Raw genomic sequence first — 27687 nt, 5'->3', positions numbered from 1 at the left:
AATTAGAGATATTATATTAAGTGTCTGTGAAGACTCTCAGTCATGGTATCTTCAAAAGTCGCACAGAAGTGTCTGTGGGCAACTGGACATGCTTGAGTTGTTTGAAGAAGTTTCACCTCTCATTCAAGAGGTTTCTTCATTTCTAAACTTAATAAGAATGTTGGTGAAAGGCAAAACTAACCATTCAAGAACCTTAAGCAAGTCAAGTTGCCTATAATCAGTTGCAGCTCCTGAAGAAAATTAAATAGTAACTCAGTTTTTTGGTCAGTTACATGAACTTAAGGTAGCAGCTCTAAAGCATATTAGAGGCGTCCAAGGCCATAATGATGAAAGTATAATCTTCAATGATTACGGATGCACTTAGCCAGTGTTAAATCACATTGAGAGTCAGTCATCAGTTTAAGATTTTTGTTTTTTGACTTTCAGACATAACCCGCCACCATGAGTACAGACGCGGAGATGGCCGCTTACGGCAAAGCAGCCATATACCTTCGTAAGCCAGAGAGGGAGAGAATTGAGGCTCAAACCGCACCTTTTGATGCCAAGGCTGCCTGCTATGTGGCCGATGTCAAAGAGCTGTACTTGAAGGGAATGATCCTCAAGAAAGATGGTGGCAAAGTCACCGTCAAAGTCCTGGACACTCAGGAGGTTTGTATCATGAAACAAGACTCAACTGAAAGTAAAGTATGTGTTCTCAGTTGTAATTGTAACCAATGTCCTGTTGCAGGAGAAGGTATTTAAAGAAGACGACGTCCATCCAATGAACCCTCCCAAGTACGACAAAATTGAGGACATGGCCATGATGACCCATCTCAATGAAGCCTCTGTCCTGTATAACCTCAAAGAGCGTTATGCAGCATGGATGATCTACGTAAGATTATCTTTAAAATGCAATAAGTTATATTGAAATCAAAAACTAAACATGGAGTTAACTGTTTATCTCTATGTTCACTTTCAGACCTACTCTGGGTTGTTCTGTGCCACTGTTAACCCTTACAAATGGCTCCCAGTGTACGATCAAGAAGTTGTTAATGCCTACAGAGGGAAGAAGCGTATGGAGGCTCCACCCCACATCTTCTCCGTCTCTGACAACGCTTATCAGTTCATGCTATGTGGTATGTTCTTATTGTAGAATTTGTATACATTAAACAGAATGTTGTTTCACTGAAAGGAATGTGTTTAATTAATTTGGTTTCTATGTTTACAGATAGGGAGAACCAGTCTGTCTTGATCACGTAAGTTCATATCTGTTGACTTTTCTTTAGAATCAAATATGTTGAGCAAATACATATAAGTCTGTGTTTATACCCAGTGGAGAATCTGGTGCTGGAAAGACTGTGAACACGAAACGTGTCATCCAGTACTTCGCCACAATCTCAGTGGGAGGAGGGGACAAAAAAGGGGGGGGCGGCGAAAAAAAGTATCAGGTATGTTGTGATGACACCATTGAGTTCAAGTAAAGTTGAGAAAGAGTTATTTTCTGATTTAATTTCGAAACTTGGATTATAGGGGTCACTGGAGGATCAGATTATTGCAGCCAATCCCCTGCTGGAGGCCTATGGTAATGCCAAAACTGTGAGGAATGACAACTCTTCTCGCTTTGTAAGTATGGGGTTATTTTGTACGAGACAAATTTTTTGTTAGACATTGGTTATGTGGGGAGATTACAACAATTTCTATCTTCTAAATAGGGTAAATTCATCAGAATCCATTTCGGCACAACTGGCAAACTGGCAAGTGCTGACATTGAGACATGTAAGTAATAATCCTCATAGCAGGTGTAGATGACTGAAATTCAGGACTGACCAGGTTTTGACTGATAATCCACATTTATAGATCTGCTGGAGAAGTCAAGAGTGACATACCAGCTTTCTGCTGAGAGAGGCTACCACATCTTCTACCAGATGATGACAAACCACTTACCGGGGATAGTTGGTAAACAGATTAAGCTATTGCATGATTTTAAACATATGGTGATTGTTTTTTGTGAAACTCTGTATTTAATCTTCATTCCGTTTTTAATATTCAGAGGCGGCACTCATCTCAACCAACCCCTACGACTACCCCTTGCTCAGCATGGGTCAGATCACTGTGGCCAGCATTGATGACAAAGTTGAACTGGAAGCTACTGATGTGAGTGTTCAAGGTTTTAATATTTAACATATTGCATACATCTGATGTGTATGATATGCAAAGTGATTTTATGAATGTTTTTTCCAAAGTGGAGATGTTTTGTAAATAATAAATCTTCTGAACACAGGCTGCTATTGATATCCTGGGCTTCAGTGGTGAGGAGAAGATGGCCATCTGGAAGTTTACTGGTGCTGTGGTCCACCATGGTAACATGAAGTTCAAGCAAAAGCAGCGTGAGGAGCAGGCTGAACCCGATGGCACAGAAGGTGACTATTTGATATCATATCAATGTGAACAACAGAAGTTATCAATCACACTGGTTTTGTTTTGTCATGAGAACACATATATACAATACTACATTATAAATAATGAAACCATTTTCAGATGCTGACAAGGTTGCTTACCTGTTGGGTCTGAACTCCGCTGACATGCTGAAGGGTCTGTGCTATCCCAGAGTGAAGGTCGGAAATGAGTATGTCACAAAGGGACAGACTGTACCTCAGGTAAACATAAAGTATTCATTTCAAGTATCACGGTAAATATTTTTTTTTTTATAATGACACACCCATATATATATATATATATATGTATAAAAAAAAAGAAAAGAGTAATTTGTACAAAACATGATATAATTAAACAGCACTAATGACACGGTGGAGCATAAACTGAGGCCAAAGGCCTCAGTGAACAGGGGGTGTTTGGGTAGTTTTTTTAACCTGTCCAGAGATGTAAAGTTGCGGGTTTTGGCAGGGAGAAAGTTCCAGAGGGTGGGGGTTGCAACACAGATAGCTCTGTCCCCAAAAGTCTGCGTTAAGTGTTAGGCATCGAGAGCAATCCAGAGTTTGAGGACCACAGCCTTCTTAGCGGAGTGTATGGGTGGAGGAGAGAGCCTTAAATATAGTTGGGCTACGGCAATTAATAGGTGAGAATGAGGAGTTTGTATTTAATGTTTTTAACACTGGTGACAGGGATTGAGATGTACTGGGTGTGTTATGTTTGTATTGACTATAAATTGCAAAAAAAAAGTTTTATACCTATATAGGGTATACAGTAGCACAGCATTTTACAAAACAACTAAACAGAAGCGTACAGGAAAAAATATTTCTACATTCTTCTTCAGGTGCAAAACTCAGTTACTGCCCTGTCTAAGTCCGTCTATGAGAGGATGTTCTTGTGGATGGTCATCCGTATCAACCAGATGTTGGACACGAAGCAGTCAAGGAACTCCTATATTGGTGTACTGGATATCGCCGGCTTTGAAATCTTTGATGTAAGCTTTATACACTGCAACTCATTATTAAAATATGACACCAAATCCTGTTGTCTATGAGCAATCAGGCTAATTATTTGTCATCTCACAGTTCAACACCTTGGAGCAACTTTGCATCAACTTCACCAATGAGAAACTGCAACAGTTTTTCAACCACACCATGTTCGTCCTGGAGCAAGAGGAGTACAAGAAGGAGGGTATTATCTGGGAGTTCATTGACTTCGGTATGGACTTGGCCGCCTGCATTGAGCTGATTGAAAGGGTAAACACCAATTTTATGATTCTATTGTATGTAATTCTCCTAAAAAACACCAGTCACTTCATTATATACTCTATCTCTCTGTTTTTTCATCTAGCCCATGGGCATCTTCTCCATCCTTGAAGAGGAGTGCATGTTCCCTAAGGCTGATGACACATCCTTCAAGAATAAGCTCTATGATCAGCATCTTGGCAAAAACAAAGCATTTGAGAAGCCAAAACCTGCAAAGGGCAAGATTGAGGCCCACTTCTCCCTGGTGCACTATGCTGGTACAGTGGACTACAATATCACTGGCTGGCTGGACAAGAACAAGGACCCCCTGAATGATTCTGTTCTGCAGCTGTACCAAAAGTCATCAGTGAAACTGCTGGCTGGCCTGTATCCCGCTGTTGTTGAGGGTATGACACACAATTAACTGGTCAATTAAAACATATTTTAATATTGTATTACTTTATTAAATGTATCAATTTGTATGTATTCAGTTTCTCACAAAAATAATTCTACTTGAAATGATCAACAGAGACTGGAAAGAAGGGAGGCAAGAAGAAGGGCGGCTCTATGCAGACTGTGTCTTCACAGTTCAGGGTAAGCTTTGGCATTGTTAACCAAGAAATAGCATCACACATTACGTTATACACAACTAACTAACTCTTTTGTATCTACAGGAAAACTTGGGCAAGCTGATGACTAACTTGAGGAGCACCCATCCTCACTTTGTGCGTTGTCTGATTCCCAATGAGACAAAGACTCCAGGTAAGATTTGAACTCTTTGATGATTAGCATGTTTTTTTGTTAGTATGGTTTCAGTTCAGTGCTGGTTCAATGAGGAGTATAACTATTCACAAAAGTAATAATGAAATGTCTTATGAAATAGGACTGATGGAGAACTTCCTGGTCATCCACCAGCTGAGGTGTAACGGTGTGCTGGAGGGTATCAGAATCTGCAGGAAAGGTTTCCCCAGCAGAATCCAATATGGTGACTTCAAGCAGAGGTACCAATAACTATATTTTTGACGTCCAAAAATGTTGCCACAATCTCCAAAAAATACTTACAGAGACCAATAACTTTTGTGTTAAAGGTACAAGGTATTGAATGCCAGTGTCATTCCTGAGGGCCAGTTCATTGACAACAAGAAGGCTTCAGAAAAGCTGCTCGGATCGATTGATGTTAATCATGACGAGTACAGATTTGGACACACAAAGGTAAGAACCATGCTCCCTTGTTCATTGTTGGTATAATTACAAAGGAGGATGATTTTTCTTATTAATTTTGTTGAAAATCAACATTGTACCTCAAGGTTTATTATGTTTGAAGGGATTTGGAACAAAATCAGACCATGTACCTGGAGAAATTACTTATAAATTGTATATTTTGAAAGAATGTATCTTATGTGTACATTTATGAAGCATCTTTGCCTCAGGATACCTGAAAGTTTATTTATATTATTTATATTCAGGTGTTCTTCAAGGCTGGTCTGCTGGGTACCCTTGAGGAGATGAGAGATGAAAAGCTTGCAACTCTGGTCACAATGACTCAGGCTCTCTGCCGTGCTTATGTCATGAGAAAGGAGTTTGTGAAGATGACGGAGAGGAGGCATGTTGAAAACAATAAATTCTAGACAAAAAGACATAAAAAGAAAAATAACCAGGAACATTTTTCATGACAACAATTTCTCCTTCACAGGGAAGCCATCTACACCATCCAGTACAACGTGCGCTCATTCATGAATGTCAAACATTGGCCATGGATGAAGGTTTACTACAAGATCAAGCCTCTGCTGCAGAGTGCTGAAACTGAGAAGGAGCTGGCTGCGATGAAGGAAAACTATGATAAGATGACAACTGACTTGGCTACTGCCCTGGCCAAGAAGAAGGAACTAGAGGAGAAGATGGTGTCTCTTCTGCAAGAGAAGAATGATCTGCAGCTCCAAGTGGCATCCGTAAGTAAATCTCAGACCGTACCTGCAATTGTCCATGTGTTGTAGGTCAAATAATGATGGGCTCACACTTGATGTGTTCATACAATGACACAGGAAGGAGATAATCTCTCAGATGCTGAGGAAAGATGTGAGGGACTTATCAAGAGCAAAATTCAGATGGAGGCCAAACTCAAAGAAACAACTGAGAGACTTGAGGATGAAGAGGAAATGAATGCTGAGCTTACTGCTAAGAAGAGAAAGCTGGAAGATGAATGTTCTGAGCTCAAGAAGGATATTGACGATCTGGAGCTCACATTGGCCAAGGTGGAGAAGGAGAAACATGCCACTGAGAACAAGGTTTGTAAATTTTAAAATGTGTAGCATATCAAGTAAATTCATTGTTACTATGTGTTAAATAACATTTTACTTGCAAACATAGGTTAAGAACCTGACAGAGGAGATGGCCTCTCAAGATGAGAGCATTGCTAAGCTGAGCAAGGAGAAGAAAGCCCTTCAGGAGGCTCATCAACAGACTCTTGATGACCTGCAGGCTGAGGAAGACAAAGTCAACACTCTGACCAAGGCCAAGACAAAGCTTGAGCAGCAAGTCGATGATGTAAGTTTACAAAGTCACTTAGGTTGGCAAAACAAGATTCTTTAGCATAATAATCACAATTTCAATGTCTCAATGTTCAGCTTGAGGGTTCTCTGGAACAAGAGAAGAAACTGCGTATGGACCTTGAGAGAGCCAAGAGGAAGCTCGAGGGAGATCTGAAACTGGCCCAGGAATCCATAATGGATCTTGAGAATGACAAGCAGCAGTCTGATGAGAAAGGGAAAAAGTATCCGAATTTTGTTTCCCTCCTTATGACAAATAACCATCATGTTTCTAGTAATGTTCAATAGCATGAATGAACTCTTACCATGAATTTTGTCGCTCTCACAGGAAAGACTTTGAAATCAGCCAACTCCTGAGCAAGATTGAGGATGAGCAGTCTATGGGATCTCAGCTTCAGAAGAAGATCAAGGAGCTTCAGGTAATCAACATATTGCTTTAAACACAACACAACATGCTTTCATGTTTTTGTGTTTCACATTTAATGTTCAATAAACAATAAAACATATACCTGAAACAGGCCCGTATTGAGGAACTGGAGGAGGAGATTGAGGCTGAGCGTGCTGCTCGTGCCAAGGTTGAGAAGCAGAGGGCTGACCTCTCCAGGGAACTTGAGGAGATCAGTGAGAGGCTAGAGGAGGCTGGAGGTGCCACTGCTGCTCAGATTGAGATGAGCAAGAAGCGGGAAGCTGAGTTCCAGAAGCTCCGTCGTGACCTTGAGGAGTCCACTCTGCAGCATGAAGCCACTGCTTCCGCTCTTCGCAAGAAGCAGGCTGACAGCGTTGCTGAGCTGGGAGAGCAGATCGACAACCTCCAGCGTGTCAAGCAGAAGCTTGAAAAGGAAAAGAGTGAATACAAAATGGAGATTGATGACCTGTCCAGCAACATGGAGGCTGTTGCCAAAGCAAAGGTACAAAATACATGAAATATTGGAGTATTAAATGCATTTTTTTATACATAGAAAAAACATAAATTAAATAATTGTGTAAAAAAAATTTAATCTTTCTTTTCTGTTCCTTTTTCACTCAAGGGAAATCTTGAAAAGATGTGCCGTACTCTTGAGGACCAATTTAGTGAACTGAAGACCAAGAATGATGAAACTGTTCGTCAAGCGAATGACTTGGGTGCACAGAAAGCCCGTCTCCTGACAGAAAATGGTATGCAAATGACAGCCATCTTCAGTTTGACACAGATCAACCAGAAACTGAAAAGAAACTAATCTTTGATCTTAATTTTCACACAAGGTGAGTTCGGCCGTCAAATTGAAGAGAAAGAGGCTCTTGTCTCCCAGCTGACCAGAGGCAAACAGGCCTACACTCAACAGATTGAAGAGCTGAAGAGACAGATTGAAGAGGAGGTTAAGGTAAGAAAACTCTCAGTGTGTCCTGGCCTCGTTGAATAAGATGTAAACGTTCTACACTTTCAATAATATTTCTTATCCTAGGCCAAGAATGCTCTTGCCCATGGACTGCAATCAGCCCGCCATGACTGTGACCTGCTGAGGGAACAGTTTGAGGAGGAGCAGGAGGCTAAGGCTGAGCTTCAGCGTGGAATGTCCAAGGCCAACAGTGAGGTGGCTCAGTGGAGAAGCAAGTATGAAACTGATGCTATTCAGCGCACTGAGGAGCTTGAGGAGTCCAAGTGAGTAACATTCAAACAATTCAATTACCAGATATTTTCTTTGCATTTATTTTGTACATTTAGCTGTTATCATCACTTTAGTCTCTTTATTTGATTTGATATATATAAGAATATCTGTAAAAGTTGACAAGATATTGACATTTTTATTGAGAGAAAATTTGCAAATGTTTTAAAGGAAAAAGCTGGCTCAGCGTCTCCAGGAGGCTGAGGAGCAGATTGAGGCTGTGAACTCCAAGTGTGCTTCTCTGGAGAAAACCAAACAGAGGCTGCAGAGTGAGGTGGAGGACCTCATGATTGATGTGGAGAGGGCTAATGGGCTGGCTGCTAACCTGGACAAGAAGCAGAGGAACTTCGACAAGGTGGCCAATTCATACAAGGTTTTTTTGACTTGCCTTTGTATTGCTGAATATCTTTCTGAACACAATAAATTGTGTTATTTAGGTGTTGGCAGACTGGAAGCAGAAGTATGAGGAGGGTCAGTCAGAGCTCGAGGGATCTCTGAAGGAGGCTCGTTCTCTTGGCACTGAGCTGTTCAAGATGAAGAACTCTTATGAGGAAGCTCTGGATCAGCTGGAGACCATGAAGCGTGAAAACAAGAACCTGCAACGTGAGTTCCCACCTGACAACGAGAATAATGTATTCATGTTTTTGTGTTTTAGTTCCTACCTGATTGTCTTTGATTATAATCAATACATTTTGTGTTGGTGTTCCTATTTTACATTTCAAGGCTTGACGATATATATTGTTTCTTTTTGCAGAGGAGATCTCTGATCTGACTGAACAGATTGGTGAGACTGGCAAGAGCATCCATGAGCTGGAGAAGTCCAAGAAGCAGACGGAGACAGAGAAATCTGAGATCCAGACAGCTCTTGAGGAGGCTGAGGTATGTTTGTTTTATTAAGGGAGATTTTCTGAGGGGTAAAATATTACAAATCTAGGACAATGCAGTATATTGGGCTAAAAGGCCTGAAGGTAATGTCAAAAATCTTACTCTATGATGTCATCAGGGAACTCTGGAACATGAAGAGTCTAAGATTCTGCGTGTTCAGCTGGAGCTCAACCAGATCAAGGGTGAGGTGGACAGGAAACTGGCAGAAAAAGATGAGGAGATGGAGCAGATCAAGAGAAACAGCCAGAGGGTGACTGACTCTATGCAGAGCACTCTGGATTCTGAGGTCAGGAGCAGGAACGATGCCCTGAGAATCAAGAAGAAGATGGAGGGAGACCTGAATGAGATGGAGATTCAGCTGAGCCATGCCAATCGCCAGTCGGCTGAGTCCCAGAAGCAGCTGAGGAATGTGCAGGCACAGCTGAAGGTATTGTCAGACATACTGCTGTTGTACAAACTACAGTATAGTGTGTGCACCTACAGTCCATTTTGAGTTACATTCGTATATTTTCCTGCTATCATTTCACTAGGATGCTCAACTGCACCTTGATGACGCTGTCAGAGCCGCGGAGGACCTTAAGGAACAAGCTGCTATGGTGGATCGCAGGAACGGTCTGATGGTGGCTGAAATTGAGGAACTTAGAGTGGCTCTGGAACAGACAGAGAGAGGTCGCAAAGTCGCTGAACAGGAGCTGGTGGATGCCAGTGAGCGTGTTGGACTGCTGCACTCTCAGGTGAACAAATATACAGTACTTCAATATATAAAACCAATAAAACGTTAAACTACTGAAATGTTGATTACTTAAGAAACTTCATCTTGTCATCCTTTAGAACACAAGCCTTCTGAACACCAAGAAGAAGCTTGAGTCTGACCTGGTTCAGGTCCAGAGTGAAGTTGATGACACTGTTCAGGAAGCAAGGAATGCAGAGGATAAGGCTAAGAAAGCCATCACTGATGTAAGCTTAAGTTTTTACTTATTATCGATACTTTCTACTTATCGTTTTTTGACATTTCTCAACCAAATATTGTGTTTTCCAGGCTGCGATGATGGCTGAGGAGCTGAAGAAGGAGCAGGATACTAGCTCTCACCTGGAGAGGATGAAGAAGAACCTGGAGGTTGCTGTTAAGGACCTGCAGCACCGCCTGGATGAGGCTGAGAACCTGGCCATGAAGGGTGGAAAGAAGCAGCTCCAGAAACTGGAGTCTAGGGTAAGAGAATCATGTTTGAATTATACACATATAAACAAAGTTTAAAAAAACCATCAAAACACTTCTAACGTAAACTGTGAATGCATTTGTCTTTTTTCCAAAAGGTGCGCGAGCTTGAGTCAGAGATTGACGCTGAGCAGAGACGTGGAGCAGATGCTGTTAAGGGTGTCCGCAAGTACGAGAGGAGAGTGAAGGAGCTCACCTACCAGGTAGAGTCACTTTGACATTTAATGTGTACAGTACAAAACAAGCAAAACAAGCAAATGTAATTATAACCTTATACTAATTATACTAATTACTAATTATATAATTATAAACATGTAAATCTATGTATTCTCAACTACAGACTGAGGAGGACAAGAAAAATGGTTCCAGGCTGCAGGATCTGGTTGACAAGTTGCAGCTCAAGGTGAAGGCCTACAAGAGGCAGTCTGAGGAAGCGGTAAGGGCAAAACGTTAATATTTAAACAATGACAACTCTATACGACATCATATCTCATGTGCAGTATATCTGATGATCATTTAACCATTTGCCCTGTATTGTCTTCCAGGAGGAGCAGGCCAATGTCCACCTGTCCAAGTGCAGGAAGGTCCAGCATGAGCTGGAGGAGGCTGAGGAGCGTGCTGACATTGCAGAGTCCCAGGTCAACAAACTGAGAGCCAAGACCCGTGACTCTGGAAAGGTAAATCTACAATTCTGTGTAGTAAACAAATAAGAATTAAAAATTATTGTCACAGAAAATCACTGCAAGTTTAAGGTATTTGAAAGGAACCTGATCAATACTTTTTGTTTGTTGATGTTTTTTAGGGCAAAGAGGCAGCTGAATAAAGCTCATCGGCTGATTGCCTGTTTCAAATCATATAATATGAGGTGAAATATGCTGTTCAAATAAATTGTATTTTTTGCTCTGAAATTGATGTCTCTAGTTTTATTTTCGTCCGCCTGTTTCTCCTGAGACATAATTTGTCCGTCTCGTTTTTTCAGGTAGTTTTTCTTTACCTTTATCATTCAGTCATTCCCCTGTTGTCTTAGTCCGTTTAATGTCCCTCTTTCACTGTCTTATACATGACAAATATGGGCATAATAAGCTGTAGTTATTTAGACGCATACGAGCAAGATTTACTCACCAATTATTTTCAAAGTCAACTTTTGCCTGCATGTCGCAAGTTTATCAGGTTTTACCTTGCTAGCAGTGAAACGTCTTAAACTCACGGTAGCTACGGATTCTTGTGGTAACCAGGCAAACTATGCTGTACATATTGTTGGGACATGGTTTTTATGCAAAAAGCAGGCCTGTATTGGAAGTCAAAAACCTGAAAGCACATGTTCTTTGTCTTGAAAAAGCCACAAGCCGCATGTGCTGGAGTGAGCTCATCTCCCAGAGTGCAACGTGTTCTCTTTGTCCTGAGAAGGCCAAGAAACTCAGTCTCCCAGGGGGCTACAGGTTCCTTTTGTTTCAGCAAAGTCACACCTAGGTGCCATGAGCCACCCAAGATCAACTCCAATTGGTCACTCTGGTCATATGACCTGGGGGTCACTGGGCCTATATAAGAGCAGGCCTCCCAAAATGCTTCCTCTTTCTCCAATCCCTCCGAGGGCGGAGGGCTGCTCCTCTCTTTCCATCGAACCCCACTGAGGAAAACAGGCGGCCAGCCGTCTCTCCTGCAACTCCGAGGGAGGGGGGTCCACTCTCTTCCACAACTCTTCCAAGGGGGAAGCTGCTGGCCTTTCCTCCTGCATCGGCGAGTGGAGAAACCTGATTTCTCCAGCTCAAATCTTCTCTATCCAACAACCGGAGGTCAAAGGTCGAGCTTCCAGCTCATCTTCTCGAGAAAACCTCCACGCATCCCAAGCTTCTTCTAAACTCCTTGCAGCGACTCGGTGTCCTGCAGGTAAGAACTAAAGATTCAATAAGCAACTGAACTGCACAGCTCAACAGAACCGCTGAAGCAGAGACCACACGAACCAGAAGACTTCACAGAACTGAGAACTGAACTGCAACTTCTTTTCCCCTTTATCCTTGGACTGGTAACATAATCTGGGCTTAATAATTTGACTAGGCTAAGCAAGACTGTTTATTTGATTCTGTGTGGTGTTTATAAGTTTGATATATGTGGTGATATTCTGTTACAAGTTAAATCAAGGTTAATGTGAATTGGGCTCTACAAAGACCCAGCCATTTTCTGATTAGCATTTTCACAGACCCCGCATATCTCTTCACCTACTTAGCTACGTCCCCCGACCAGAAGGAGGGGGGGGGGGGAAGGTGTGACTCTCTTTGTTAGCCACCAGAGAGACCCTCACACCCCCCCCCCCCCCACACACACACACACATCTTTGTTAGTTAGCACATATTGTTAGTAACTTGTGTTTCGATACTTTATTATGTTCGTAATAAATGTTTTTCTTTTAACCTTGTCCTTTCATTAATGTTGCATAAGTGAAGTTTGCCAACCGTTAGACTGTCAAGAACTCTATAAACCTTAACTGTTCACTATATAATCTTTAATAGTAAATATTAAGATTTCTAAGTCAACTAGATCTAAATGAGACTTATCTTAATCAATCAATTGGCTATCTTTTCCCTTCTATGAAGGGTGTTGCCCCGCGAGAACTTAGTCAAACTAAAGTTATGATTTAATATTAATATTTTAAATATTAACGTTTTATTTTTGATAACCAAATTTATGAATAACTTATCTTTAATAATACAAAATGTTATTTGATCACATATAACATCACTGTATTGAAAATATTTATGTCACACCGCGGTGAGGTTTGTCTTGTCTTGGGGTTTTTGTCTCGTAACTTCCTGTTTTATTTTGAAATCCTAACTCTCCTCTAGTTTCAGGTCACTTGCCCTTCCTCATGTGTCACCGGTCTGATTGTCTCTGATTGTTTCCACCTGTTCCCTTCACCCTCATGTGCTTATAGTCTGCGTCTCCCCTTTGTCTTGTGCCGAAGTGTTTCGTTCTTGTTCGTGCACCTAAGCCTTACCCACAGTCATTGTCGTTTTTGCCAAAGAGTTTCTTGCTACGCCACGTAAGTTGTTTTCTGTTTCCTCCTTGAGAGTGATTTTTTTGTTTGTTAATGTTTTCCAGTTTAGCTTTGTTTTGTGTTGTTTGTAAACTGTTTTTCTTCCTCCCTTTTGGAGCGATTTATGTTAAGAGAGATTTAGTTAGTTTGTTGAGCCTCCTGTTTAGGTGAGCCTTTTCTTTTGCCCCATTTATTAGTAGTTTGGTTTTCCTCCTTCGGGAGCGCTTTTGATTTCTTGCTCTTGCCATTTGTTTGTCCTCCTTCGGGAGTGGTTTATGTTTAAATGCTTTTTCTTTTTCTAGTGTATGTTTTGTATTTATTAGGAAGTTCTTTTTCCCCAGTTATTGCTTGCCAAGTATTATATTATTATATAGATATAGTTAGTGAGATTTTCATAGCCTTCTTGTTTGTCACTCTGCATTGAGGTTCTGAAATCAATAAAGTGTGCTGGTACGTGATATTCTCTGCTTCTGAGTCCTCATTCCAGTCCAGGCCTGACAATTTAGATACCTTATCTTGTCTGTCAAGCCTTTTCATAATTCATTCATAATAATGTTATTTGATCACATATGACAAAACGGTTTAGAATATATTAAGATAATATATTAAGATGTCAAACCTTTTCTGGATGAGGTGAGGAAGATGGTGGATGATGATTATGATGAAATTAAACACCAGCAGCATCGGACACACGTTGAAAACCGCCACACCATAGTTTCCAATGTAAAATCAACAGTGTCTCCTCCTATTCCAACCCTAAGATTAGCAAATCCCAACTAACTCCTCCTTAAAACAACTGTCTCCATGTTATATTATATAGCCTGATATATTACATATTGAAACATCATCAGGCTTTGTTAAAACTAGCTAGCTGGATGGCTAAAAAAGCAGCTGAACCTAGCAAGCAAGCCACCTAGCTTAAATCGAAATAATGGTTAACTGCATTTATACGGCACTAAGCTTAGTCATGATTAAAAGTTTGAAGCCCACTGTCCATAATACTAATATATCAAATAGCATGTTTAGCTTAGCGATACTACACCAAAGTCTGGAGCCTTGTTGGTCAGTTGGCTCCTTCGAGGTCAAATTGTGATGCAGCTCGACAGGAACCACAACAGCACGTGGTCCTATATAGCGCCCTCTAGTGTTTACACACAAACCTAATATGAAGCTTTACTTCCGCATTTGAAGCTACATCTCCATCTATTTGTGGCGTCACTATTAAAACATTTTGAGAACAATCAAATAATTCCTGTTGATCAAAACAGAAGTTTATGGATCATGGAATTCCGATGGAATTTATCATGCAAAACTAAACTTGTTTTGTTTCATTGTTTGTAGTTAACACAATTAATTCTAATGATTAATTTTAATATTGAAAATAATGCAAGTACAAACTCTAGTCCTAATTTAGGTTATTAGTAGCTCACATGTCAGAATTAATATTGCACAGTTGAGAAGTGAACCTGACTTGAATAGCTGTCCATAATGGGTGCGTGTAGTTATATTAAATAATATATTTCGAAAATCATATAAACTATAACTTTATTTATATCGGTCATTTCAAATTTAGCCATTACAAAATGCTTCATTGGGACAAATTAAGAAAACCCAAGACAAACAGAATAATACAACATCATGTCAAATCAGTCAATAAATAATATAATATAAATTGTTGACTATAAGCATAAATATTTATGTTAAATTGTGTTGAGCTGGAGTATAAGAATTTAATGATCTTTCAGAAGGGCAGTTACAATAGTACAACACAGCTTAAAGATAAATATGTCAACAACACAAACAACAGGTATTCACTTATCGAGTAAAGTAAGTACAACACTCAAGTAATCTTGGTGAAAGGAGTGAAAAAGTCAGATAATAAGAGCCTTTTCAATAAAATGTGATTTGAAAATAAAACGAAAGAAAGACGAGATGTAAGCAAATGAGTAGATTGTGAAACCTGAAGTTCCAGCTTAGTAGTGACTCCTCTTTCCTGATTGAAGCAGGAAGAACTCTTTGTTAAATCACTTGGGAATCGACAGTAAAGGAGTCTGTGTTTGTCCTTCAGTTCATCAGCTGCCCATCTCTCAACAGCTTTAAACACAGCAGACAGGGAGATTTAAGAAGTGGGTTTATGAACTGCAGCTCAGATCAGCAGGCCGTGCCACTTTGCTACAGGCTGGCGGACTGAGCGCATCATCCAGTTCCAGTGCTCGTCTTCCGTACTCCTCTACATCACCACAGTCAACTGTCCTATCAGATGTTTGGGTGATTTCCAGGCCGTGTGAGTCTCATACACAGAGATTATGATTTTACACCGCTCCACAGGAAACTCGGGCAGCGAGAACATGAGCACCTCGTTGAAGACGTTCACCTGCACCGGGCCTCCACCGAGGTCTTCTGCGACCTGAGCTTGCAATGGTTACACTGGACACTGATCCTGACGTAAACGGCTGTACAACACAAGAACAGCAAATCAGTAACCCTATACGTTACAATGTGTATGGTTTCTGATGGTTTTCTATTTGTCAAGAGGTTTGTTATTTACCGGCATCTGAGGATATCTCAGTGGGGACTGTTCTGACCTTTAGCAGACCAACCTCAAGCCTCTGAGAAGTTGGAAGAAACTTCAGTGACAGCAGCACCTCTCCGACACGATCCTGTCCAGAGTGAGAGTATCAACACTTCAGAAACCGTGTATGTGATTCAAAAGACAGATTCTGCCTCTTTGTAGTTGGAATTCAAATCATTTTCTGGTTTTAGCTTCATTTAAGGATTTGCCCTTTCTGTTCTTTTCTTCCCCCCTCATACAAATTTTCACTCATTGTAGCAAATATAGATTATAATAGTGTCCTTGAGTTTAAAAAAAAAAGAAAAAAATCAAGGCTCTCAGGATCTTAAAGCATTCCTGCAGTTTGAGCTTCTCAAATGTGTGTTGATTATAGCTTTTTATTTGATATACTGTTAAAGTTGTGAAACTACAACTTGTAAAAATGCAGACACAGACATTTCGCTTGTGGTTACTGTCATTAATATACCAATCAAACATTGATGGGATTTTTTCCCCCATCAATGTTAGACTAGCATCCACGTTGTGTTTATGCTTTTAGATATACCAATTACACATTAGGATCAAATTACAATATTGACAATTAATATCACTTTGCTTTGCTTGCTCATAAAAAGGCAGAAAATAGATATGAAGCCCATAAAGATGCTAAAGGTTGTCACTCTTGTAAACCTTATTGAAATGAGAGACTGTGAATAAGGCTGTATTAATTGAAAGTAAAGAATATCTGCTCCTTCATTTGTGCATAGGAGGGTAAATGGAAAATAGATCTTGCAGGCTGTGGCATTCACTGTTGACTCAGTGGTAATTACATCCAAGGCAGCCACTTGGACATGATCAGAGGGAACATAATACTTTCTATAAATAAAACATGTTACACAACTATAACACATATGATAAAAAATGCCACTGCATCATGTGCAACTATGCCTCTATGTATTTATTATGTGTTGTGCTAAAAACAAAATCCTTGGATTGACAGGAAAAGATTTCAAAATTGTTAAATTTAAATAAAATGTTAAATAAACATATAAAGAAATTGGGGACATGGGCTGGTATGTATGCACAATTACTGTTTTAGGACTGTTTCAATATATGTCACCTGAAACTCCCATCCACACCCTATTTGGCATCAGTCCCATATATAGCCTCAGCTGTGTAAGCAAGTCAGTTCCAATATAAAGGGTCCATCAGGACACACCAGCGTGGTAGCAGAACCCCGAAGACTCCTGCTTGAGGTAGACTCATCTTCTGTCAGTGAGACAGTATTTAAATATTTACGGACAATGTCTTTAAAATACTAATTAATCAGCAGTGGATGTTTAACAAATGTAGGTTTAACACTATCATCATTAACTGAAAATGTGTTCTATGATTTCAACAGGATAGTGGAATATAACCAATCTTCAAAGAGGGAGGGTCAGGTAAGGGCAACCGTTTTTTAATGAACTTTTAACTCATTTTATGCAAAAGATTTCTGCAAGTTTTCCAGTTTTTATTCACACAGTTGTACAGGTTACAGTTATTCAGATCAACATTAACTAAAAACAGGTCAAGTCACTTGTGGGGATGGACAGACATTGATTAAATATAGATAGGTTAATTAAGAAGTTCAATTACAGTTACATCAGCTGAAGATAGAAGGTTTGACACAGATAAATAACATTACTCTTATTTGTTATTAACTCACAGAAGTAAACTGTCACCATGAGTACGGACGCGGAGATGGCCGCTTACGGCAAAGCAGCCATATACCTACGTAAGCCAGAGAAGGAGAGAATTGAGGCTCAAACCGCACCTTTTGATGCCAAGGCTGCCTGCTATGTGGCCGATGCCAAAGAGCTGTACTTGAAGGGAATGATCCTCAAGAAAGATGGTGGCAAAGTCACCGTCAAAGTCCTGGAGACTCAGGAGGTTTGTATAATGAAACAAGACTCAACTGAAAGTTAAGTATGTGTTCTCAGTTGTAATTGTAACCAATGTCCTGTTGCAGGAGAAGGTATTTAAAGAAGACGACGTCCATCCAATGAACCCTCCCAAGTACGACAAAATTGAGGACATGGCCATGATGACCCATCTCAATGAAGCCTCTGTCCTGTATAACCTCAAAGAGCGTTATGCAGCATGGATGATCTACGTAAGACTATCTTTAAAATGCAATAAGTTATATTGAAATCAAAAACTAAACATGGAGTTAACTGTTTATCTCTATGTTCACTTTCAGACCTACTCTGGGTTGTTCTGTGCCACTGTTAACCCTTACAAATGGCTCCCAGTGTACGATCAAGAAGTTGTTAATGCCTACAGAGGCAAGAAGCGTATGGAGGCTCCACCCCACATCTTCTCTGTCTCTGACAACGCTTATCAGTTCATGCTATGTGGTATGTTCTTATTGTAGAATTTGTATACATTAAACAGAATGTTGTTTCACTGAAAGGAATGTGTTTAATTAATTTGGTTTCTATGTTTACAGATAGGGAGAACCAGTCTGTCTTGATCACGTAAGTTCATATCTGTTGACTTTTCTTTAGAATCAAATATGTTGAGCAAATTCATATAAGTCTGTGTTTATACCCAGTGGAGAATCTGGTGCTGGAAAGACTGTGAACACGAAACGTGTCATCCAGTACTTCGCCACAATCTCAGTGGCAGGAGGGGACAAAAAAGGGGGGGGCGGCGAAAAAAAGTATCAGGTATGTTGTGATGACACCATTGAGTTCAAGTAAAGTTGAGAAAGAGTTATTTTCTGATTTAATTTCGAAACTTGGATTATAGGGGTCACTGGAGGATCAGATTATTGCAGCCAATCCCCTGCTGGAGGCCTATGGTAATGCCAAAACTGTGAGGAATGACAACTCTTCTCGCTTTGTAAGTATGGGGTTATTTTGTACGAGACAAATTTTCAGTTAGACATTGGTTATGTGGGGAGATTACAACAATTTCTATCTTCTAAACAGGGTAAATTCATCAGAATCCATTTCGGCACAACTGGCAAACTGGCCAGTGCTGACATTGAGACATGTAAGTTATAATCCTCATAGCAAGGGTAGATGACTGAAATTCAGGACTGACCAGGTTTTGACTGATAATCCACATTTATAGATCTGCTGGAGAAGTCAAGAGTGACATACCAGCTTTCTGCTGAGAGAGGCTACCACATCTTCTACCAGATGATGACAAACCACTTACCGGGGATAGTTGGTAAACAGATTAAGCTATTGCATGATTTTAAACATATGGTGATTGTTTTTTGTGAAACTCTGTATTTAATCTTCATTCCGTTTTTAATATTCAGAGGCGGCACTCATCACAACCAACCCCTACGACTACCCCTTGCTCAGCATGGGTCAGATCACTGTGGCCAGCATTGATGACAAAGTTGAGCTGGAAGCTACTGATGTGAGTGATCAAGGTTTTAATATTTAACATATTGCATACATCTGATGTGTATGATATGCAAAGTGATTTTTATGTATGTTTTTTCCAAAGTGGAGATGTTTTGTAAAAAATAAATCTTCTGAACACAGGCTGCTATTGATATCCTGGGCTTCAGTGGTGAGGAGAAGATGGCCATCTGGAAGTTTACTGGTGCTGTGGTCCACCATGGTAACATGAAGTTCAAGCAAAAGCAGCGTGAGGAGCAGGCTGAACCCGATGGCACAGAAGGTGACTATTTGATATCATATCAAAGTGAACAACAGAAGTTCTATATCACACTGATTTTGTTTTGTCATGAAAACACATATATACAATACTACATTATAAATAATTAAACCATTTTCAGATGCTGACAAGGTTGCTTACCTGTTGGGTCTGAACTCCGCTGACATGCTGAAGGGTTTGTGCTATCCCAGAGTGAAGGTCGGAAATGAGTTTGTCACCAAGGGACAGACTGTACCTCAGGTAAACATAAAGTATTCATTTCAAGTATCACGGTAAATATTTTTTTTTTATAATGACACACCCATATATATATATATATATATATATATATATATATATATATATATATATATATATATATATATATATATATGTATAAAAAAAAAGAAAAGAGTAATTTGTACAAAACATGATATAATTAAACAGCACTAATGACACGGTGGAGCATAAACTGAGGCAAAAGGCCTCAGTGAACAGGGGGTGTTTGAGTAGTTTTTTTAACCTGTCCAGAGATGTAAAGTTGCGGGTTTTGGCAGGGAGAAAGTTCCAGAGGGTGGGGGTTGCAACACAGATAGTTCTGTCCCCGAAAGTCTGCGTTAAGTGTTAGGCATGGAGAGCAATCCAGAGTTTGAGGACCACAGCCTTCTTAGCGGAGTGTATGGGTGGAGGAGAGAGCCTTAAATATAGTTGGGCTACGGCAATTAATAGGTGAGAATGAGGAGTTTGTATTTAATGTTTTTAACACTGGTGACAGGGATTGAGATGTACTGGGTGTGTTATGTTTGTATTGACTATAAATTGCAAAAATAAAGTTTTATACCTATATAGGGTATACAGTAGCACAGCATTTTACAAAACAACTAAACAGAAGCGTACAGGAAAAAATATTTTTACATTCTTCTTCAGGTGCAAAACTCAGTCACTGCCCTGTCTAAGTCCATCTATGAGAGGATGTTCTTGTGGATGGTCATCCGTATCAACCAGATGTTGGACACGAAGCAGTCAAGGAACTCCTATATTGGTGTACTGGATATCGCCGGCTTTGAAATCTTTGATGTAAGCTTTATACACTGCAACTCATTATTAAAATATGACACCAAATCCTGTTGTCTATGAGCAATCAGGCTAATTATTTGTCATCTCACAGTTCAACACCTTGGAGCAACTTTGCATCAACTTCACCAATGAGAAACTGCAACAGTTTTTCAACCACACCATGTTCGTCCTGGAGCAAGAGGAGTACAAGAAGGAGGGTATTATCTGGGAGTTCATTGACTTCGGTATGGACTTGGCCGCCTGCATTGAGCTGATTGAAAGGGTAAACACCAATTTTATGATTCTATTGTATGTAATTCTCCTAAAAAACACCAGTCACTTCATGATATACTCTATCTCTCTGTTTTTTCATCTAGCCCATGGGCATCTTCTCCATCCTTGAAGAGGAGTGCATGTTCCCTAAGGCTGATGACACATCCTTCAAGAATAAGCTCTATGATCAGCATCTTGGCAAAAACAAAGCATTTGAGAAGCCAAAACCTGCAAAGGGCAAGATTGAGGCCCACTTCTCCCTGGTGCACTATGCTGGTACAGTGGACTACAATATCAGTGGCTGGCTGGACAAGAACAAGGACCCCCTGAATGATTCTGTTCTGCAGCTGTACCAGAAGTCATCAGTGAAACTGCTGGCTGGCCTGTATCCCGCTGTTGTTGAGGGTATGACACACAATTAACTGGTCAATTAAAACATATTTTAATATTGTATTTTATTAAATGTAACAATTTGTATGTATTCAGTTTCTCACAAAAATAATTCTACTTGAAATGATCAACAGACGCTACAAAGAAGGGAGGCAAGAAGAAGGGAGGCTCTATGCAGACTGTGTCTTCGCAGTTCAGGGTAAGCTTTGGCATTGTTAACCAAGAAATAGCATCACACATTACGTTATACACAACTAACTTACTCTTTTGTATCTACAGGAAAACTTGGGCAAGCTGATGACTAACTTGAGGAGCACCCATCCTCACTTTGTGCGTTGTCTGATTCCCAATGAGACAAAGACTCCAGGTAAGATTTGAACTCTTTGATGATTAGCATGTTTTTTTGTTAGTATGGTTTCAGTTCAGTGCTGGTTCAATGAGGAGTATAACAAAAGTAATAATGAAATGTCTTATGAAATAGGACTGATGGAGAACTTCCTGGTCATCCACCAGCTGAGGTGTAACGGTGTGCTGGAGGGTATCAGAATCTGCAGGAAAGGTTTCCCCAGCAGAATCCAATATGGTGACTTCAAGCAGAGGTACCAATGACTATATTTTTGACGTCCAAAAATGTTGCCACAAACTCCAAAAAATACTTACAGAGACCAATAACTTTTGTGTTAAAGGTACAAGGTATTGAATGCCAGTGTCATTCCTGAGGGCCAGTTCATTGACAACAAGAAGGCTTCAGAAAAGCTGCTTGGATCGATTGATGTTAATCATGACGAGTACAGATTTGGACACACAAAGGTAAGAACCATGCTCCCTTGTTCAATGTTGGTATAATTACAAAGGAGGTTGATTGTTCTTATTCATTTTGTTTGTCCGTCTGATAATCAGCATTGTACCTCAGCGTTTATTAAATGTTTGAAGTAATTTGGTGTAAAATTAGACCATGTACCTGGTACAATTACTCATCAATGGAATAGTTTCAAAGCATCTATCTTATGTGTACATTTAATAAGCATCTTTACCTTGTGAGTGTTGACTAATTTAGGATTCCTGAAAGTTCATTTATATTTTCTGTTTATTCAGGTGTTCTTCAAGGCTGGTCTGCTGGGTACCCTTGAGGAGATGAGAGATGAAAAGCTTGCAGCTCTGGTCACAATGACTCAAGCTCTCTGCCGTGCTTACCTCATGAGAAAGGAGTATGTGAAGATGACGGAGAGGAGGCAAGTTGAAAACAATAAATTCTGGACACAAAGACATGGGGTGAAAAATCAGCAAAAATTCTCATGTCAACAATTTCTGCTTCACAGGGAAGCCATCTACACCATCCAGTACAACGTGCGCTCATTCATGAATGTCAAACATTGGCCATGGATGAAGGTTTACTACAAGATCAAGCCTCTGCTGCAGAGTGCTGAAACTGAGAAGGAGCTGGCTTCGATGAAGGAAAACTATGAAAAGATGACAACTGACTTGGCTACTGCCCTGGCCAAGAAGAAGGAACTAGAGGAGAAGATGGTGTCTCTTCTGCAAGAGAAAAATGATCTGCAGCTCCAAGTGGCATCTGTAAGTAAATCTCAGACCGTACCTGCAATTGTTCATGTGTTGTAGGTCAAATAATGATGGACTCAAACTTGATGTGTTCATACAATGACACAGGAAGGAGATAACCTGTCAGATGCTGAGGAAAGATGTGAGGGACTTATCAAGAGCAAAATTCAGATGGAGGCCAAACTCAAAGAAACAACTGAGAGACTTGAGGATGAAGAGGAAATGAATGCTGAGCTTACTGCTAAGAAGAGAAAGCTGGAAGATGAATGTTCTGAGCTCAAGAAGGATATTGACGATCTGGAGCTTACATTGGCCAAGGTGGAGAAAGAGAAACATGCCACTGAGAACAAGGTTCGTAAGTTTAAAAATGTGTAGCACATCTAGTAAATTCATTGTTACTATGTGTTTAATAACATTTTACTTGCAAACATAGGTTAAGAACCTGACAGAGGAGATGGCCTCTCAAGATGAGAGCATTGCTAAGCTGAGCAAGGAGAAGAAAGCCCTTCAGGAGGCTCATCAACAGACTCTTGATGACCTGCAGGCTGAGGAAGACAAAGTCAACACTCTGACCAAGGCCAAGACAAAGCTTGAGCAGCAAGTCGATGATGTAAGTTTACAAAGTCACTTAGGTTGACAAAACAAGATTCTTTAGCATAATAATCACAATTTCAATGTCTCAATGTTCAGCTTGAGGGTTCTCTGGAACAAGAGAAGAAACTGCGTATGGACCTTGAGAGAGCCAAGAGGAAGCTCGAGGGAGATCTGAAACTGGCCCAGGAATCCATCATGGATCTTGAGAATGACAAGCAGCAGTCTGATGAGAAACTGAAAAAGTATAACATTTTGTTTCCCTCCCTATTATAAAATAACCATCATGTCTCTAGTAATGTTCAGTAGCATGAATGAACTCTTACTATGAACTTTGTCACTCTCACAGGAAAGACTTTGAAATCAGCCAACTCCTGAGCAAGATTGAGGATGAGCAGTCTATGGGATCTCAGCTTCAGAAGAAGATCAAGGAGCTTCAGGTAATCAACATATTGCTTTTAACACAACACAACATGCTTTCAGGTTTTTGTGTTTCACATTTAATTTAATGTTCACTCAACAATAAAACATATACTTGAAACAGGCCCGTACTGAGGAACTGGAGGAGGAGATTGAGGCTGAGCGTGCTGCTCGTGCCAAGGTTGAGAAGCAGAGGGCTGACCTCTCCAGGGAACTTGAGGAGATCAGTGAGAGGCTAGAGGAGGCTGGAGGTGCCACTGCTGCTCAGATTGAGATGAGCAAGAAGCGGGAAGCTGAGTTCCAGAAGCTCCGTCGTGACCTTGAGGAGTCCACTCTGCAGCATGAAGCCACTGCTTCCGCTCTTCGCAAGAAGCAGGCTGACAGCGTTGCTGAGCTGGGAGAGCAGATCGACAACCTCCAGCGTGTCAAGCAGAAGCTTGAAAAGGAAAAGAGTGAATACAAAATGGAGATTGATGACCTGTCCAGCAACATGGAGGCTGTTGCCAAAGCAAAGGTACAAAATACATGAAATATTGGAGTATTAAATGCATTTTTTTATACATAGAAAAAACATAAATTAAATAATTGTGTAAAAAAAATTAAATCTTTCTTTTCTGTTCCTTTTTCACTCAAGGGAAATCTTGAAAAGATGTGCCGTACTCTTGAGGACCAATATAGTGAACTGAAGACCAAGAATGATGAAACTGTTCGTCAAGCGAATGACTTGGGTGCACAGAAAGCCCGTCTCCTGACAGAAAATGGTATGCAAATGACAGCCATCTTCAGTTTGACACAGATCAACCAGAAACTGAAAAGAAACTAATCTTTGATCTTAATTTTCACACAAGGTGAGTTCGGCCGTCAAATTGAAGAGAAAGAGGCTCTTGTTTCCCAGCTGACCAGAGGCAAACAGGCCTACACTCAACAGATTGAAGAGCTGAAGAGACAGATTGAAGAGGAGGTTAAGGTAAGAAAACTCTAAGTGTGTCCTTGCCTCGTTGAATGAGATTTAAAAGTTTTACACAGTCAATAATATTTCTTATTCTAGGCCAAGAATGCTCTTGCCCATGGACTGCAATCAGCCCGCCACGACTGTGACCTGCTGAGGGAACAGTTTGAGGAGGAGCAGGAGGCCAAGGCTGAGTTGCAGCGTGGAATGTCCAAGGCCAACAGTGAGGTGGCTCAGTGGAGAACTAAGTATGAAACTGATGCTATTCAGCGCACTGAGGAGCTTGAGGAGTCCAAGTGAGTAACATTCAAACAATTCAATTACCAGATATTGTCTTTGAATATATTTTGTACATTTAGCTGTTCAATATCACTTTAGTGTCTTTATTTAATATATATATATATATATATATATATATATATATATATATATATATATATATATATATATATATATAAGAATATCTGTAAAAGTTTACAAGATATTGACATTTTTATTGAGAGAAAATTTGCAAATGTTTCAAAGGAAAAAGCTGGCTCAGCGTCTTCAGGAGGCTGAGGAGCAGATTGAGGCTGTGAACTCCAAGTGTGCTTCTCTGGAGAAAACCAAACAGAGGCTGCAGAGTGAGGTGGAGGACCTCATGATTGATGTGGAGAGGGCTAATGGGCTGGCTGCTAACCTGGACAAGAAGCAGAGGAACTTCGACAAGGTGGCCAATTCATACAAGGTTTTTTTACTTGTCTTTGTATTGGTGAATATCTATCTGAACACAATAAATTGTCTTATATAGGTGTTGGCAGACTGGAAGCAGAAGTATGAGGAGGGTCAGTCAGAGCTTGAGGGATCTCTGAAGGAGGCTCGTTCTCTCGGCACTGAGCTGTTCAAGATGAAGAACTCTTATGAGGAAGCTCTGGATCAGCTGGAGACCATGAAGCGTGAAAACAAGAACCTGCAACGTGAGTGTTTTAGTTCCTACCTGATTGTCTTTGATGATATTTAACGCATTTTGTGTTAGTGTTCATAATTTACATTTCAGGCTTGACGATATATAATATGTTTCTTTCTGCAGAGGAGATCTCTGATCTGACTGAACAGATTGGTGAGACTGGCAAGAGCATCCATGAGCTGGAGAAGTCAAAGAAGCAGGTGGAGACAGAGAAATCTGAGATCCAGACAGCTCTTGAGGAGGCTGAGGTATGTTTGTTTTATCAAGGGAGATTTTCTGAGGAGAAAAATATTACAAATCTAGGACAATGCAGTATATTGGGCTAAAAGGCCTGAAGGTAAGGTCAAAAATCTTACTCTATGATGTCATCAGGGAACTCTGGAACATGAAGAGTCTAAGATTCTGCGTGTTCAGCTGGAGCTCAACCAGATCAAGGGTGAGGTGGACAGGAAACTGGCAGAAAAAGATGAGGAGATGGAGCAGATCAAGAGAAACAGCCAGCGGGTGACTGACTCTATGCAGAGCACTCTGGATTCTGAGGTCAGGAGCAGGAATGATGCCCTGAGAATCAAGAAGAAGATGGAGGGAGACCTGAATGAGATGGAGATTCAGCTGAGCCATGCCAATCGCCAGTCGGCTGAGTCCCAGAAGCAGCTGAGGAATGTGCAGGCACAGCTGAAGGTATTGTCAGACATACTGCTGTTGTACAAACTACAGTATAGTGAGTGCACCTACAGTTCATTATGAGTTTCATTCGTATATTTTCCTGCTATCATTTCACTAGGATGCTCAACTGCACCTTGATGATGCTGTCAGAGCCGCGGAGGACCTTAAGGAACAAGCTGCTATGGTGGATCGCAGGAACGGTCTGATGGTGGCTGAAATTGAGGAACTTAGAGTGGCTCTGGAACAGACAGAGAGAGGTCGCAAAGTCGCTGAACAGGAGCTGGTGGATGCTAGTGAGCGTGTTGGACTGCTGCACTCTCAGGTGATCAAATATACAGTACTTCAATATATAAAACCAATGAAAACTTAAACAACATGAAATGTTGATTACTCAATTACATTTTTCATCCTTTAGAACACAAGCCTTCTGAACACCAAGAAGAAGCTTGAGTCTGACCTGGTTCAGGTCCAGAGTGAAGTTGATGACACTGTTCAGGAAGCAAGGAATGCAGAGGATAAGGCTAAGAAAGCCATCACTGATGTACGCTTAAGTTTTTACTTATTATCATTACTTTCTACTTATTGATTTTTGACATTTCTAAACCAAATATTGTGTTTTCCAGGCTGCGATGATGGCTGAGGAGCTGAAGAAGGAGCAGGATACTAGCTCTCACCTGGAGAGGATGAAGAAGAACCTGGAGGTTGCTGTTAAGGACCTGCAGCACCGCCTGGATGAGGCTGAGAACCTGGCCATGAAGGGTGGCAAGAAGCAGCTCCAGAAACTGGAGTCTAGGGTAAGAGAATTATGATAGAATTATACATATATAAACAAAGTTTAAAAAAAACTTGTAACGTAAACTGTGAATGCATTTGTCTTTTTTTCAAAAGGTGCGCGAGCTTGAGTCAGAGATTGACGCTGAGCAGAGACGTGGAGCAGATGCTGTTAAGGGTGTCCGCAAGTACGAGAGGAGAGTGAAGGAGCTCACCTACCAGGTAGAGTCACTTTGAATTTTAATGTGTACAGTACAAAACAAGCAAAACAAGCAAATGTAATTATATACTTATACTAATTACTAATTATATAACTATAAACATGCAAATCTATGTATTTTCAACTACAGACTGAGGAGGACAAGAAAAATGGTTCCAGGCTGCAGGATCTGGTTGACAAGTTGCAGCTCAAGGTGAAGGCCTACAAGAGGCAGTCTGAGGAAGCGGTAAGGGCAAAACATTAATATTTAAACAATGGCAACTCTATACCACATCATATCTCATGTGGAGCATATCTGCTGGTCATTTAACCATTTGCCCTGTATTGTCTTCCAGGAGGAGCAGGCCAATGTCCACCTGTCCAAGTGCAGGAAGGTCCAGCATGAGCTGGAGGAGGCTGAGGAGCGTGCTGACATTGCAGAGTCCCAGGTCAACAAACTGAGAGCCAAGACCCGTGACTCTGGAAAGGTAAATCTACAATTCTGTGTAGTAATCAAATAAGAATTGAAAATTATTGCGGTAGAAAATCACTGTAAGTTAAATGTGTTTGAAAGGGACCTGATCAATACTTTTTGTTTGTTGGTGTTTTTTAGGGGAAAGAGGCAGCTGAATAAAGCTCATCAGCTGATCGCCTGTTTCAAATCATATAATATGAGGTGAA

General features: G+C 40.5%; 2 protein-coding genes and 1 pseudogene across 2 annotated transcripts; 2 read left to right on the top strand and 1 right to left on the bottom strand.

The window, feature by feature from the left end:
* Positions 1-27687, bottom strand: part of LOC133009057 (synaptotagmin-2-like) — a 66822-nt pseudogene that overhangs the window by 33639 nt on the left and 5496 nt on the right.
* Positions 442-10766, top strand: LOC133008600 (myosin heavy chain, fast skeletal muscle-like). Its single transcript, XM_061075830.1, has 39 exons — positions 442-648; positions 728-871; positions 959-1115; positions 1208-1235; positions 1313-1427; positions 1510-1602; positions 1692-1755; positions 1837-1935; positions 2030-2133; positions 2261-2399; positions 2518-2636; positions 3254-3403; positions 3495-3665; positions 3760-4060; positions 4183-4247; positions 4328-4415; positions 4537-4654; positions 4742-4865; positions 5120-5256; positions 5347-5602; positions 5696-5938; positions 6021-6197; positions 6278-6423; positions 6528-6618; positions 6718-7107; positions 7228-7354; positions 7442-7560; positions 7642-7838; positions 8014-8197; positions 8280-8445; positions 8597-8721; positions 8846-9154; positions 9258-9461; positions 9559-9684; positions 9767-9937; positions 10042-10146; positions 10284-10379; positions 10489-10620; positions 10746-10766. Exons 1-39 carry the CDS (start codon positions 442-444, stop codon positions 10764-10766), a joined length of 5808 nt encoding a protein of 1935 aa, XP_060931813.1.
* On the top strand, positions 17251-27640 carry LOC133008596 (myosin heavy chain, fast skeletal muscle-like). The gene is made up of 39 exons (XM_061075825.1): positions 17251-17457; positions 17537-17680; positions 17768-17924; positions 18017-18044; positions 18122-18236; positions 18319-18411; positions 18501-18564; positions 18646-18744; positions 18839-18942; positions 19071-19209; positions 19328-19446; positions 20113-20262; positions 20354-20524; positions 20619-20919; positions 21039-21103; positions 21184-21271; positions 21386-21503; positions 21591-21714; positions 22000-22136; positions 22224-22479; positions 22573-22815; positions 22898-23074; positions 23155-23300; positions 23405-23495; positions 23600-23989; positions 24110-24236; positions 24324-24442; positions 24524-24720; positions 24950-25133; positions 25215-25380; positions 25494-25618; positions 25743-26051; positions 26155-26358; positions 26452-26577; positions 26660-26830; positions 26925-27029; positions 27158-27253; positions 27363-27494; positions 27620-27640. Exons 1-39 carry the CDS (start codon positions 17251-17253, stop codon positions 27638-27640), a joined length of 5808 nt encoding a protein of 1935 aa, XP_060931808.1.

The sequence above is a fragment of the Limanda limanda genome, chromosome 8 (genome assembly GCF_963576545.1).
Source record: "Limanda limanda chromosome 8, fLimLim1.1, whole genome shotgun sequence".
Lineage (NCBI taxonomy): Eukaryota > Metazoa > Chordata > Actinopteri > Pleuronectiformes > Pleuronectidae > Limanda > Limanda limanda.
This window is presented reverse-complemented; position numbering and strand designations above follow the sequence as displayed.

Bases quoted from the DNA above. Each gene is read 5' to 3' on its own strand.
- LOC133008600 (XM_061075830.1), top strand. From the start codon at position 442: ATGAGTACAGACGCGGAGATGGCCGCTTACGGCAAAGCAGCCATATAC. The intron at 872-958 runs GTAAGATTATCT...GTTCACTTTCAG, and splicing joins ATGCAGCATGGATGATCTAC to ACCTACTCTGGGTTGTTCTG. The intron at 5,939-6,020 runs GTTTGTAAATTT...TTGCAAACATAG, and splicing joins AACATGCCACTGAGAACAAG to GTTAAGAACCTGACAGAGGA.
- LOC133008596 (XM_061075825.1), top strand. From the start codon at position 17,251: ATGAGTACGGACGCGGAGATGGCCGCTTACGGCAAAGCAGCCATATAC. The intron at 18,237-18,318 runs GTATGTTGTGAT...CTTGGATTATAG, and splicing joins GCGGCGAAAAAAAGTATCAG to GGGTCACTGGAGGATCAGAT. The intron at 26,831-26,924 runs GTAAGAGAATTA...TTTTTTCAAAAG, and splicing joins TCCAGAAACTGGAGTCTAGG to GTGCGCGAGCTTGAGTCAGA.